This window comes from Nannobrachium achirus, assembly GCF_963921795.1.
Source record: "Nannobrachium achirus genome assembly, chromosome: 11".
In the NCBI taxonomy this organism is placed as follows: Eukaryota; Metazoa; Chordata; class Actinopteri; order Myctophiformes; family Myctophidae; genus Nannobrachium; species Nannobrachium achirus.
In genome coordinates this window covers 36,513,345-36,527,633 of record NC_137820.1, presented here as the reverse complement: position 1 = coordinate 36,527,633, position 14,289 = coordinate 36,513,345, and the positions used below count along the sequence as shown (strand labels likewise).

The 14,289-nt window shown below is 42.1% G+C and overlaps 1 protein-coding gene across 1 annotated transcript in view; it reads right to left on the bottom strand.

The window, feature by feature from the left end:
* Positions 1–14,289, bottom strand: part of ano1b (anoctamin 1, calcium activated chloride channel b) — a gene marked incomplete at its 3' end in the record, with an annotated part of 66,102 nt that overhangs the window by 37,034 nt on the left and 14,779 nt on the right. The window contains exons 2-5 of the mRNA XM_080737047.1: positions 12,392–12,629; positions 11,747–11,961; positions 2,551–2,649; positions 291–442 (exon numbers count right to left, since the gene is read on the bottom strand). Of these exons, the coding sequence (XP_080593173.1) occupies positions 291–442; positions 2,551–2,649; positions 11,747–11,961; positions 12,392–12,629 (704 nt within the window). The remainder of the gene's footprint in view (positions 1–290; positions 443–2,550; positions 2,650–11,746; positions 11,962–12,391; positions 12,630–14,289) is intronic.

Genomic DNA, 14,289 nt, shown 5'->3' with positions numbered 1-14,289 from the left:
ATTCCCAACATTCGTTATTCTGGGGCGGAACATTTGCAAAAAAATAGCAGATCTGCGACGCAACACAATGTAGATCGGCTAGAGATTTGGTAGAGAGTGAAAAGAAGACTGTACTCAACTATGTTATTTCCAGGTCTGTTTTACCAATTATGTGTTAAGTGGTACCAGATATGAAACTTGGCAAATAAAAGGTGAATGACGGGATTATTGTGATGCGTTTTTTATCACGTTAAACGGTAATAACGATTATCGTCCCATCCCTAATGGAGATGTAAATTGTGTGTACGTACAGGTGCTGTTTTTCTCTGGAGAAGGTGTAGGACAGGCGTTTGAAGTTCTTGCGCTGCGTGTCCTCCACGTGTGGATGGAGAGGCTCTGAGACTTTGTTGATCAGCGAGCTGATCTTCTCCACCACACTGCTGGACTGCTTCATCTGGTACACCTGGAGGCAGTGGTGGAAAATAAATGGTAAATGGTGCATTTATATAGCGCTTTTATCCAAGGCGCTTTACATAGATTGTGCATTACATTCACCCATTCACGCACACATTCATACACCGGTGGCGGAGGAAACCATGCAAGGCACCAATCTGCTCACCGGGAGCAATTAGGGGTTCAGAGTCTTGCTCAAGGACTCTTCGACATTAACTCAGGGGGAGCCCGGATTCGAACTGGGAACCCTTCGGGAACCCTTCGTGCTCTAATTACGGTTTCTCCACCCCTGAGCTATGCCGGAAAAATACTGTTGTTGTTTTAATTTAAGTAAAGTTTAAGTGTTTTATTTAAGTAAAAAAGTATCAATACTGAAAGGTAGAAATACTCTATTACAAGTAAAAGTCTGGTATTGAAAATTGACTGAACCTTTGTAAAAGTACAAAGGTATTGGCATCAAAATGTACTTAAAGTACCAAAAGTTAAATTACTCATTGTACTATCCTATTTCAAGTTTTCAAAATGTCTAAAAAATATTTTGAAAAAAGCAGATCTACACACATACACGCACACACACGCATGCACATGCATGCACGTGTTGTGAGCTTTTAGATGCGATATTGTCGCTATATTTGACAATCTTTGAAAATAAACATGTTTGCCCCTTTTTCTTTCTTTTAAGTTTTTTTGAAACAATACTTCTAGCTTTTTTCTATTTTGTTTGTTTATTTTGTTGCACCTATAATGCTACCAAAAAATGGACAGCAGGTTGAAAGGGATTAAGACAAACACATTATTTCGAGAGGGAAGACAAGGAGGGTTGGCTATTAATCATTAGTATACCAGTCCATACAGGCGATGTGCACAGTCAAACTATATGCACACTTTCTTATGCTTGGTATGCATAACGTATAGTTATAGTATAGTTTTGTGCAGTGGGTTAATCCTGTTGGCTTAGTGTGGTGGTGTGTGTGACAACCCGGTAATTTACTAATTACGACCAACATGGAATCGTTGGCACCCACAAGCATGAGAAGTTCATGTTGACGGTATGTTTGAGCTAAGCTATGTGTGCTAATAAAACAACAGGGATTTGAGCTTTGCATGGCTCATTCTACGTGCTAGTGCTATGGAGATGATATCCAAAGCGCCCTCCCGCTCATAAAAAGCGTGTGGACACAGCCAGGCCCTAAATGAAAATCCTTTTTTTATGTTTGTAGCGTCAACCCGTTGTAACCATGCCAACAGAACGTAACCGTGACACCAGATCCCATCGCTCGAACTCCAAATCTCCGGCGTTTACACAGAAACGCTAATTAACAGCTTACATTTCGGGAATGGGAATACCAGGGTGCAAGTTCGGCCAAATTGCCCAATCCACTGACGAGACCCAAGCGGAACAGACTGACTGACTGACTGACTGACAGACAAAGGTTTCCTTAATATATAATAGGATAATAACTAACCCTATCCACCTGTTTCCGCGAGAATTTACTGGAGCATTATCTGCGAGACACTTCCGGTTAACACATCTGGTGCCAACCCCGAGTTTCCCGAGTTTGAAAAGGTACTACCGCTGTGCCAACCCCGAGTTTCCCGAGTTTGGGCTGTTTTTTTTTTTTTCAAACATTTTTTTTTCAAAAAAAAAAAAAATCAAAAAAATGTTTTGGACCTCCAGAAATGTATTAGGCATGATCGCGATCGCGAAATTGCATGTTTAACCCCCATACCAACCCATTCTTTCAAACATGGCAGCCATGTTTGTTTACATCTGAAGAAAACATAATGGCTGATAAATCAAGAATGCCTGAACGGATTTCCAAGCAGATCTTTTTGTTTGAAAGCTGTGAACAGTGTGCACACACGTGGTGCATCATCTAGGCATGGGCGTGCACTTTTTACACAATTGCGCAATTACATGGAAGTCTATGGTAACCATGGCAACGTGGGACATTGAAGAGAAAAAATCATAGCAACATAACAGCAGACATACAAGCTCACATCGCATCGCAGATGCAACCGTTGTGAGCTTATAGATCACACCTTCTGCGCAATGCACGATGGGATGTTGGAAAGTTGTGGATAACATAATAACAGGTTTATAGGTGTAATTCTTACTTTTTTGGTCGGCATCTTCAGCTTCATGAACTCGGCTTCACGACAGAGAACATTCCATGGAGCATGAATCTTGACAAAACCCACACCTGGAGTCTTGGCCTGTATGACAAACAGATACCTTTGTCACGTGAAGCACATTATGAAGGAACAACATTATAGGGCAGCAATGGTTGGGGCTGGACATTTTTAGGACTGGTCTTGACAGTTAATGAGCAAACACTGTATATGACAAGAGAGTGATGGACTTCATAACTCACACCAACTCGAAGCATTTGAACATGTCTGCTCATTCAGGCCTACATGTTGGTGAATGTTGCAAAGTGATAGCACGTGCTATAGAACTGATTTGTTATAAATGTTTAAAGCTCTGGACTTTAGACAACTGATGTAGCGCCAACACTATGGGACTATGAGCCCACATAACAATTTCAGTTTGGCATAGGACTGGTCCAGTTTTGGTTATTTGGCTGGCAAAGCATATTTCCTGGCAGAAGGAAGGAGAAAAGGAAGAAAAAGAAGCAGAAGAAGAAGCAGAACAACTGATAAACAAGGGGAGATAACAATCCATTGTGTTTTAAAATAAATATGTCCTCTCTCTGCGATTCGAGGTCTCCTATAGTTCAAATAATAATCTACAAATAATAATCTACAAGCTCACAATTTGTCGATGTAGATCGGCACAAGCTCACAATTTGTCGATGTAGATCGGCTATTTGAAGTATTTTGAAATGTTTTTCAAAATAGAAGAAAGGGCAAATAAATGTAGGGATAAGGAGTCAAAAACATAGCTGACCAGGTTGACACCACTGGACTGGACATGCCTCCACCAGGCTTTCTACCCTGTGCTTGGATTAATGACTCATTGCTCACGCTCAAGTCTGTCTCACCTTGGACAGTGGTGGACAAAAGTACTCACATTCTTTACTTAAAGAATGTGAGTACGTAAAAGTATCAATACTGCAATATAGAAAAACTTCTTGTAAGTAAAAGTCCGGAATTCAAAATGTACTTGAGTAAAAGTATGAAGGTGTTTGCATCAAAATGTACTTAAAGTACAAAATGTTTGAAAATAGCAGATCTACAAGCTCACAACGTGTCACACTGCAACGCATTGGGAGCTTGTAGATCGTTTATTTTCAAAGTGATTAAGCTATGTTTTATAAGATTATAATTTATATCTGTAATTGTAGTGGAGTAAAAGCACAATATTTGGATCCAAGATGTAGTGGAGTAGAAGTAAAAGTATTGGGAATTGGAAATACTCAAGTAAAGTACTAATACCTCAAAATGGTCCTTAAGTAATGAGTGCAGTACTTAAAGGACCAGGTCACCTCTTGGACAACCAGATCTTATTTTATTGTTGTGTGGGACACGATCAACACAATCCTGAATTATTTTTTGTGTTCAATCTGTGTTTTTAGATATGTTAGTATTTCAGCATGCTACAACTGGTCATATGATGCATTTTGCATCATATGACCAGTTGTAGCATGCTGAGATCGGCTGAAATACTAAAATATCTAAAAACACAGATTGAACACAAAAAATAACTCAGGATTGTGTTGATCGTGTCCCACACAACAATAAAATAAGATCTGGTTGTCCCAGAGGTGACCTGGTCCTTTAAGTGCATCTACTTAGTTACTTTACATCACTAGGCATACTCATGGACTAACTGGGATTTCCCCTCATCGCCAGAGTAAACTGCAGTCATCTTTTTTTTCTTTTCCTTTTTTTTTTTTTTACTGTGGATAGATTGTACATACTACACTCCTATACTATAGACTGGTTCCCAAACACTGGGTTGGGACCCATAACTGGGTCACGACTTGAGTGAAAATACCATTTTCTTTTCCTACATACAGTATAAAAGTTGTATAATATTTCAAAAGATTTTCCAATCCCCCCAAAAATCTAGTTTTATATTTTTTTTATATTTGAAAACAAACAAACAAACAAACACATCTAAGAAATGCCATTAAAAAAAGTAGTGAAAATAGCCTATCTACAAGCTCAAAACGCAGCTCGAAGCGATGTGTTGTGTTGTGTGCTTGTAGATCTGCTTTTGTTCCCCCACTAGTTTGGGTCCCAGGCAAACATCTAATTTCTCTTTTGGGTCTCGATTATATTTATATACTGTAATCTTAAATTGTTCACAACACTACAGTAGGCCTATATTTTATAGTATAATATTGTACCGGTATGTTTTGTTTCGTGTTGCTTATGTTGATCTGATCAGTTTGGTTGAGTGTCTCAAAGTGTACAGATCCTTCCTCCTCACGTGTGGTTTGAAGAGCCTTTGCTTGTAAGTTTACATGCAATTATGCTCGCCTGCACGCAATATTTATCATCAATTAATGTCCGCCCCCACCATGCATGTCTACATATGCATATGTTATGTATATATGTTGACGTGTTTCTTTTTTGCCATTTTTGGTAAGTCTAAATAGTAAAATTAGGCCTACTCCCTGCGGTCGCTACTCGACCTTATAGGGAGTGTTACTTGTGTTGATATTGTAATGCACCTTCAGCTACAGCTTAGATATGATCTACAAAATAGAAATAGCATCATCATAACTATTACACAAATAATTTGAAAATCTTTTCCCCATATGCGCCTTCAGACATGTTTCACCTTATAAGAAAGACAGCCACCAGCTGGATCAGAACCCTATAAATAAATGTGAAAATGGGGTTAGAGGGCATTACTGTACTCACACCGTACACCATGTGCTAGTGTTAATGTAACTACTGTATCTCCTAGCCATATTCACAGTAACCTGAGCATTGGAGATGTTGTGGAGTATGTAGCAGTGTTTCTACTTTACTGGAGTATTTCCAATTCAGTACTTTTACTTCTACTCCATTACATGGCAGAGGCAAATATTATACATTTACTCTACAACAATTACTTCAAAACTTTAGTAACTAGTTACTTTGTACTAGATTTTGATGATTATTACAAAACATAAACATTAACCACAATGTGGGACTAATGTATGCGGTCTAAGCTATCATTATATGATTTACTGTACCTGCAAAATACATAAGTCTAAAGCCAACGGGCAAAAAACAATCTAAGCTAGAAACCTCAAAACCTACTCTAGTGAAGCCTTTAATCACAAACTGGCGAACATAGACTGGTCCCCTGTACTCGCGAGCTCACAGGTCGATGAAGCATGTTTGGGTTTTAAATCCAAATTCCTTACAACTCTAAACGCCATAGCTCCTCTGAGAACCATCACGATTAAAGCCCGCAATGAGCCTTGGATGAATTCGGAAATCCAGGATTCAATCAAACTCAGAGACAAAAAAATCTCTGAGTTACGAAAGTGTAAATACAAAGCCAAAAAAGGCTCCAACTAAAACCTTGAGGCCCACCTCAAACAAATCTCTACAGAAGCTAAAAAACTGAGAAACCGGACAAACGTCCTAGTCAAATCCACCAAAACAACTACATTGACGACCAAACCGAGGAAAACAAATACAAACCCTGTGAGCTAAAGACGCTGACGCTTTATTCTACGCTATGGTGTTGTGTCTGAGCTGTTTACTGTATTTTATTTTGTTTGTTGTAGCATTTGGTTAATGTGCTGTTTTGTTTATTGTACGTCAGGTTTTGTCGTTCACATCTATGGCCGCAAAGCTGGTCAAAAAACTACACGATCCATCTGGGCTGTTGGTGCAGAGTACGTCAAAATCGATAAACAACTAGGGGTACGAAAAGAGAACTTTAAACTTGCCACGTGACAACTGATGAAGTGTTTAAAAAACTGAGTGCCCTACCACAACACAAAGCCGCTGGCCACGACAAATGTCCCCCAAAATTTCTCATAGACTCACCCGCCTCCATTTCCCCAATCATTATCCACATAATAAATCTATCTATCACACAGGGTCACATCCCTCAAGACTTTAAATTAGCAAAATTAATCCCCCTGGACAAAAAAGGCAGTAAACAAGACCTGGCAACTACCGGCCAATTTCAAGTCTTAGTTCCATCTCTAAAGTAATGGAAAAAATTGTCTATGAACAGGTTGCTAGATATCTTGAAGAGAATAAGTCGAGAATAAGTTGATCAAACGTGAGGCAGAATTGGGCAAATATAGCGCATGGTCAAGCTGGATCTCCAGAAGGCATTTGACACTGTAGATCACTCAATTCTAATTAACAAACTAAAAGCTATCAGCCTTGACAGCACAGCAGTGAGATGGATGCAATTTTACTTGATGGGGAGAGAACAGATGGTGGAGATCAACGGAACCCTGTCCCCCCCCACCCTCCCAGTAAACTGCAGAGTTCCTCAAGATAGCATAGGGCCTCTGTTGTTCCTAATATATTTAAACGACATGTCATCTGCTTGTAACTGTCATCTGTTTTTGTTCGCGGATGACTCTGCTCTCCTAGACTCAGGCAGCGACAAATTGCAGGTCGAAAAGGCCATCCTCAACTGTGAATTAGGAAGAATCTTCACCTGGCTCACTGACAATAAACTGTCAATACACCTAGGCAAAACCGAATCCATCCTCTATGGATCTAGTCATAATCTCAACAAAGTCAATAACTTCACAAACAAAGTATCATTCTGGGCTGCATCTTAGAGGCTAACATTTCTAGTGCAAAAATGACAACCAAGGTAATCAAAAAAGTCAACCAAATAATTTGTTTCCTGCAGAGGATCGCCCTGCTGGTCAATAGCAAAACACTGAAGACTCTAGTAGTCTTATTCGCACTTATTGTGCGTATGGTATCGCGATGCCCCAAATCCCTTAAAGTTAAAGCTCCAAACAGCCCGAAACAAACTGATTAGGGTCCTGCTTGGCCTTTCTTCTCGGGCCCACCTCACCGCTTATCACCACATAAACGTCGGGTGGCTCACAGTAGCTGACAGAGTACAGCATCTTGCAATGGGCCTGGTGTACAAGATTCACTACACCACCAAGATACTCATGTACCTGACTAAATACTTCACAAATGTCAAGGATGTCCATAACTACAACACCAGAGGCAGCTGCACTAATCATGTTCAACCTAGATTTTACTCTAAAAAGGCTCAAATTCGTTCTCCTGCTATACCACTAACATGTGGAACGCCCTTCCGCAAGCCCTAAAGGAGTGTAAATCCCTAACATCCTTCAAAATTGGTCTGAAAAGTCACCTACAGATGGCTGCTACTCGAAACTTGTAAATAGACTAAGCTTATACTTACCTCCCCTTTTCCACTGTAAATATCTACTTCTTCTATTTATTTTTTTCTGCTTTGGTAATTGATGTTCTCCTATGCATAATACTGTGTTCTATCCATCTGTCTTTCAATGTCATAATGAGATACATAAAGTGGTTCCTGTGTAAATAAGCCGAAAAGCTTACTAGGATCTCCTTTTAGTTGACCTGTGATTTGTACTGCATTGAAACAGTACTTAAACTTCTAATAAATTCTTCAATCAATCAATCAATCAATCAATCAATCAATCAATCAATCAATCAATCAAACCACTTCAGCCCTATATACATTTCGGTGACTTGAAAATAGCCGATCTACAAACTCAAAATGTACTTAAAGGGATAGTTCACCTAAAAAAAATACTTCTTTCTATTGATTACTCACCCCATGGAGACTTGAATTCCTAAGACAATTGCATTCCTAAGACAATAACTTGAGGAGACTCTTTGTGTCTCCATAGGGAACAAAGTCTCCATAAAGGTATCTGCTCTCCAAAGGGTGAGTAATCGATAGAAATAAAGAAGTTTTTTAGGTGAACTATCCCTTTAAGTACATTTTGACACCAACATTTTGACACTTTTACTCAAGTACCTGAATTCCGGACTGTTTATAGATGTGCCGTTTCAACTCTTCATTATTTACTGCTCTTTTCCTGCAATGTCCTGCAAATGCATTTTTTCCACAACTTTCCCTGTTTTGTCTTTCAAATTTTTATGGAGAATGGAGCGTATTTTTTGCAGAAACTCGCAAATGGCAAGAAACCACTTCATTCCCATAAGTCAGAGAAGGTCATAAAAGTAGCAAAAATTTGGTAATTTACAAGCTCAATGTTCTGCAAATCCCTGAAAATCTACTTGCCAATGGCAGGACGTGTGACGTTTTTAAATGGCACATCTGTACTTGTGTAACAGTGTATTTCTCCATTGCAGTATTGTTGGTGTATAGTAATATCAGACCAAAAGGGAAACCCTCACAACCCACTCCTGTGACGCATGGTGTCATTCCATATCTGCCCTGAGGCCCTGGCTCATGTGGAGGTCATGTGAGGTTGGTATGCAGGGGCATCATTAGGGGGTCTCAGGGGGGAAGGCCATTTCCACCCCCTAGTGTTCACATTTAACCAGTTCTTGTGTGCATGTTTCCTAAACCTCTGGAGGTTCCTTTTGTTGTGCTGTTGTTGTTTCTTGCAGATTAATCTGGCTTAGTTTAGATCAGTCGTTCTCACAAGGACCCCCAATTGCACTTACTAACCTGCAGACCCCCTTTTGAAATGATATTCCCCCATAAGAGAAGATTTCTTGCTATAGCAGTGATTCCCAACCATCAAGGACCGTCAGTTTGACATGCATTAGGCTACGGACCCCATTTAAAGGCTTTTCTATCTTGGAACCCAATTTACTGTATATTGTAGAATCGTTAATGTAACTCAGAGAGTGTACAAATGGAACCAAATAGGGTCAATTCGGTTCCATGTACACTCTCTGAGTTACAGACCAATAAGGTTCCATTTGGTTCCTATAACTATCATTTAGCTGGGGACGCCCTGGAACTCCCTCAAGGACCCCTGGGGGTCCCCAGACCCCACTTTGATCATGCTTTACATCATTGCTGAGTGCATCACAATCCACACCACAACCATCTACATGTGATGTGTGACACCTGATATAGACACATGAGTTTTGTTGGACGCAACCCTATTTTGGGGGCGAGCATTTTTACAAATGTTCACATTCCCCCCCTAAAGGGCTACTACAGCACAAGCTCATTCGACACAGTGTGAGCTTGTAGATCTTAATTTTTGTTGAAATTGTCACTTTTTTGCCACTAGTTTGTTCCCGGTTTTGTGTTTTCCAGAATTAAACTAATGGTCATGATTCTACTGTGTGGAGTGAGATAGTGTGGTATGTTATGTTACAATGTGTATGGTATGATTCTACTTTGTGGTAGTGTGGTATGCTATAAGGTGAAACAGCTGTCATGTTGGCATGCTCAGCAACTGGAGTACTCAGAATCTCTCTCTCTCTCTCTCTCTCTCTCTCTCTCTCTCTCTCTCTCTCTCTCTCTCTCTCTCTCTCTCTCTCTCTCTCTCTCTCTCTCTCTCTCTCTCTCTCTCTCTCTCGTACTGTACATACATAACATACATACAGTACAATTCGCACAATGGACAGCCTCCGGTTTGCATTACTTTGTTATGTCAATACAGACCAGGGAACTGTACAAATGTACAGAATACATACCCACAATATCATTTTCATGATCTAAAAAAAATCACACTCAAAGCCGTCACACCCAGGTAACTTGTGAAGTCAACCCAACCTTTCCAGTCTACTGTAGCTATCTGTGCACTCACATAAAAGAGGCAGTGTTTGCAACGTGTGACTAATCACAAACATGGACTACTAGAGATCTACTGGCAAAAGAGCAGCAGCATCTTCTTCTCTTACAAAGAGCCTAATTCCACATTCAGAGCCGCAGACCGAGCCACAGTCATAGGTAGATGGTTAACAGTAGGCCTCGCCGTTCATTGGCTAGGAGCCGTTGCCTAGGAGCCGGTTGCCTAGGAGCCGGTTGCCTAGGAGCCGGTTGCCTAGGAGCCGTCGCCTTGGTGACATGGTTATAGCCTCTCAGGCTATGGGACCATACGGAAAGTGGGGTTGCGGCTCTTCACAACACAAGATTGCACGTGACATTCGGACACGTAATGGCCACAAACATGTGTGTGCGACTGTGCGTGTCTGTGTGTGCGAACGAGCGAGCGTGCACGCATGTGGATCGAGCGAGCGTGCGTGCAGATCTCTCGCTGTCTTCACAGTTCACATGGCTCCTCCAACTGTTTATGTCAGTGGTTCTTAAACTATTGGTCGCAAGACTCGCAACCCAAAGTGGGGTCGCGGGAATGTGCCGTTGGGGTCCTGTATTAGCTTGGTTCTGGCTCATATAGCCGCCCACTCTCAGAGTGGACTGTTTCTCTGGGCTGGTGTTCATAATAAGCGCAAAATTACGGCTCCTCCAATGAGCGCAGGGGATGGGGGTGCGTTTAACGAATAACCAATCTGCGTCCCGTTTTTCAAGCGATGTCATCATCAGTGCGTCATCATCAGAAGACGAGGTGCTTTGCTTTGATCTGTAGTGATTGGTTTAGGGAAAGTCAAAGTCCCTCCCCTCCAGAAATCACTCAAACAGGGCACAATGTCAGACTCAAGGGGAGAAATTATCAGTGTGTGAATGCATAAATTCAAGTTCAAGGCTTATAATATCACGGCAAAGAAAACACATGCACATCCCAATGTCCAGTAAATGGGTGCTGGATGAACAGAGAGTTCAGAGAGTATTAAAAAGTATATAAATTGTCTTTAAACTTTATGGTGGTTTGTTTGGTGTTGAGTGAGAAAACAGTGCTGCACATTAAGTTAATCATCCGACTGGGGGTCCTGTCCCACAGGTTGAGAACCACTCCTATAGAACACAGAGTGGGACTATTGTCCCACTATTGTGGGACTTCAACATATGGTGGGAATTCCACAACTAATCCAGCTGATGTCAGCAGAAGCACAAAGTCCTGTGATCCTCCCGCCCCAGCATGCACAGTCTTTGTCTGTGTACATGTGTATCTGTGAGTGTGTGTGTGTGTGTGTGTGTGTGTGTGTGTGTGTGTGTGTGTGTGTGTGTGTGTGCATCAATCTGTGCGTTTGTTTGTTTCTATTTCATGCCTTTCTTTGAAAAGGTCAAGAGTGAAGTAAATATAGTTTTCTCTGTCTATATGTCTGTCTGTCTGTCTGTCTGTCTCTCCGTCTCTCTGTCTCTCCCTGTCTCTCTCGCTCTCTCCTGACAGGTTGAACGCAGACGGATGGCGTAAGCCTAACCCTAGCGTAAACAGAAAGAGTATGGCGACACCTCCTACGTCTAAAGGACGAGGAGGTGAGAGCGTACAACGCAGACAGAGCAGCAGAGCGGATGTAGTGTGAGACTCACCTCATGGTCGCTCTCCAGCTCCAGCCCCATGTCCCGGAGGTTCCCCTCAAACTCCTCCCTCATGAGCCTCTTGTCGTCCTCCTGGTAGTCGGGCGTGTCGCCTGGACCGCCCGCACCGCCCTGCAGCTCCACATCCACGGCCGGCGAGGAACACGACGGGATGCCCGTCGTCTCTGTGTGGTGCTGATGCTGCTGCGCGCGTCTGTCCCCCGAGTCTGTACCGAGGTTATTATAGTTAACGAAAACTAACCAAATAACGAAAACTACAATTGAAAAAATTATAACTAACTGAAACTGTAATTGTGTTTACAAAACTAACTAAAACAAACTGAAATTATTGACAAAATGCCCTTAGTTTTAGTTTTTCTCGTTACAGTAACAGTAACAGTAACTGAATATTTTTAAATGATATCTTTTGTTTTTATTGCATATAGGCCCACTTACTTTGACCTTTTTGAATCCTGCACCTCACAAATAGCCCAAAGTATGAAACAAACTAAAACCAACACTAAAACTAGTAAAAACTAAACTAAAACTAAGCGTTGTCACAAAGAATAAAAAAGAAACTAATAATAACTTGCAAACCCACTCTAATTAACAATTAAAACTACATTAAAAAAAACAATTGTAAAAACAAACAAAAACCTTGGTTTGTAGCCGTCGCACGGCCGCCGCGGTTGCCCCCCGCTCCCCCGCGGCGGAGCGTTCGGGTGAAGGCGTTGTCTGCGAGCAGCAGTCGGGACGGCTGGCGGCTGTGGCGCCCCCCGCTGGGCGGCTTCTTGATGTGATAGGTGAGGACGTAGTCCACGCGCCGCTGCCCATCCTGGAAGTACAGGCCCTGCTGGCACTGGGTGTTCTCCTCTGGCGTCAGAGCTTTCAACAGCTGGCATGGGGAGGAGGGGGCACACAGAGAGAGACGGGGAGGGACGGGCATTTAGAGCAGAGAAGGCAAAACAGCATAGCGGCCACGTGGACCGGGGTGCGTGTGTGTGTGTGACTGAGTCTTTGTGTGTGTGCATGTGTGTACATTAGGGTTTGGGGTGGGGGGGTGGGGGTCTTTGTGTGTATGTATCTCTTTTAGAGTATGGGAGCAGCGTGTTGAGCAGGGGGGTCAGGCGGAGGATATGCGCCCCGTCACAGGGGGCTGCTGGGGGTTGAGATAACAGAGACTCTCCCTCCCTCTCAGGCACGCGCACACGTGGACATCAAAGGGGGCTTGAGCCCGTGCCCTTTTATCCGCCTGTAAAAAGTGCCCTCTTCAGACCATGAATGCAGTTTTTACTCTTGGTGAAAGAAATGCAAATGCCCCCCTTTCCATCCATGCCATACCTGAAGGCAGCATTCGAGAGAATTGCCTTGTCCAAACTCTCCTGAACTTGAACGTAGCATCTTATGTTGAAAGAATTTCCCTCTCTGTGTAGAAATCCATGCTGTACACCACATCTCCAGTAACGCCTTGATTATACTTAGTGGAGTGTGGTATCAAGCACTGAAAATATTTTCAATATTTTCACCAAAACGCCCTTTCAGAAATGTTAGCCCCTGCCTCTAAAATTCTCTGCACGTCCCTGCTCCCTCTCTCTCTCTCTCTCCCTCCCTCTCTCTCTCTCTCTCTCTCTCCCTCTCTCCCTCTCTCTCTCAAAGATGGATTCTGTAGAGTGAATCTAGAGCCAATATTACTATTACGTTTTTGGGCACTGCAAAACACAATTCATATTGTGTCCTGGCTACATTGGCTCCCTGTTTCATTTAGAGTCGACTTTAAAATGTTGCTTCTTGTTTTTGAAACAACCAGAGTATCTTGTGGACTCCCATGGAAAATATACCTGTATAGGCCCCCAGGAGTACTTATATCTTCTTCCGAAGGTCTATTAGAGATTACAGTTAATACCCAGAAGATATTTGGTGATGCTGCATTCATCAGGTTACCCGCCCAATCTGTGGAAAAAATGTCAGGGAGTACAGAGGCAAGCGCAGACAACTGAAAGCCCACCTTTTGAACTTAACTCTTAACTAGGATCTTATGAGATGTATTGCTCAGCACCTAGACGTTGCTGCTTTTGAAAAATCAAAAATGTTCAAAAGCATGTACTTTTGAATAGTAGCCTATTACTAGAAACATTTAGAAAAGCAATGTACTCCAGAACATGAGCTCAATGGACCCTTCGCTAAGCCTCACCCACTCCACTCTGCTTCTCAGTCGTAGACTTGCATGTTATATGGCGGCTTCTCCCCATATAAATAATCGATCATTTCAGGAGCAAGATCTTCAATATATCTCCTAAATTAAGTTTAACTAAGTTTAAGTGCAGATTTCAGCTCGGGAAAAGGGGTGGAAAAATGCAACTTCCCAACCGTTTTCTGGGTACGTGGAATCTGTTGCTGGTTCATAGTCATCATTGCGTTATCGTGGCATTCCTATTCTTGCTATTATGTTGCAAATGATTGTGTGTGAACGGGCGAAATAACATTGACAGCTATGACAGGCGATGGAAGCTTGCAATGGCAAGCTGCCAGGTTAGCAACGGTTGCCATAAGTTAGC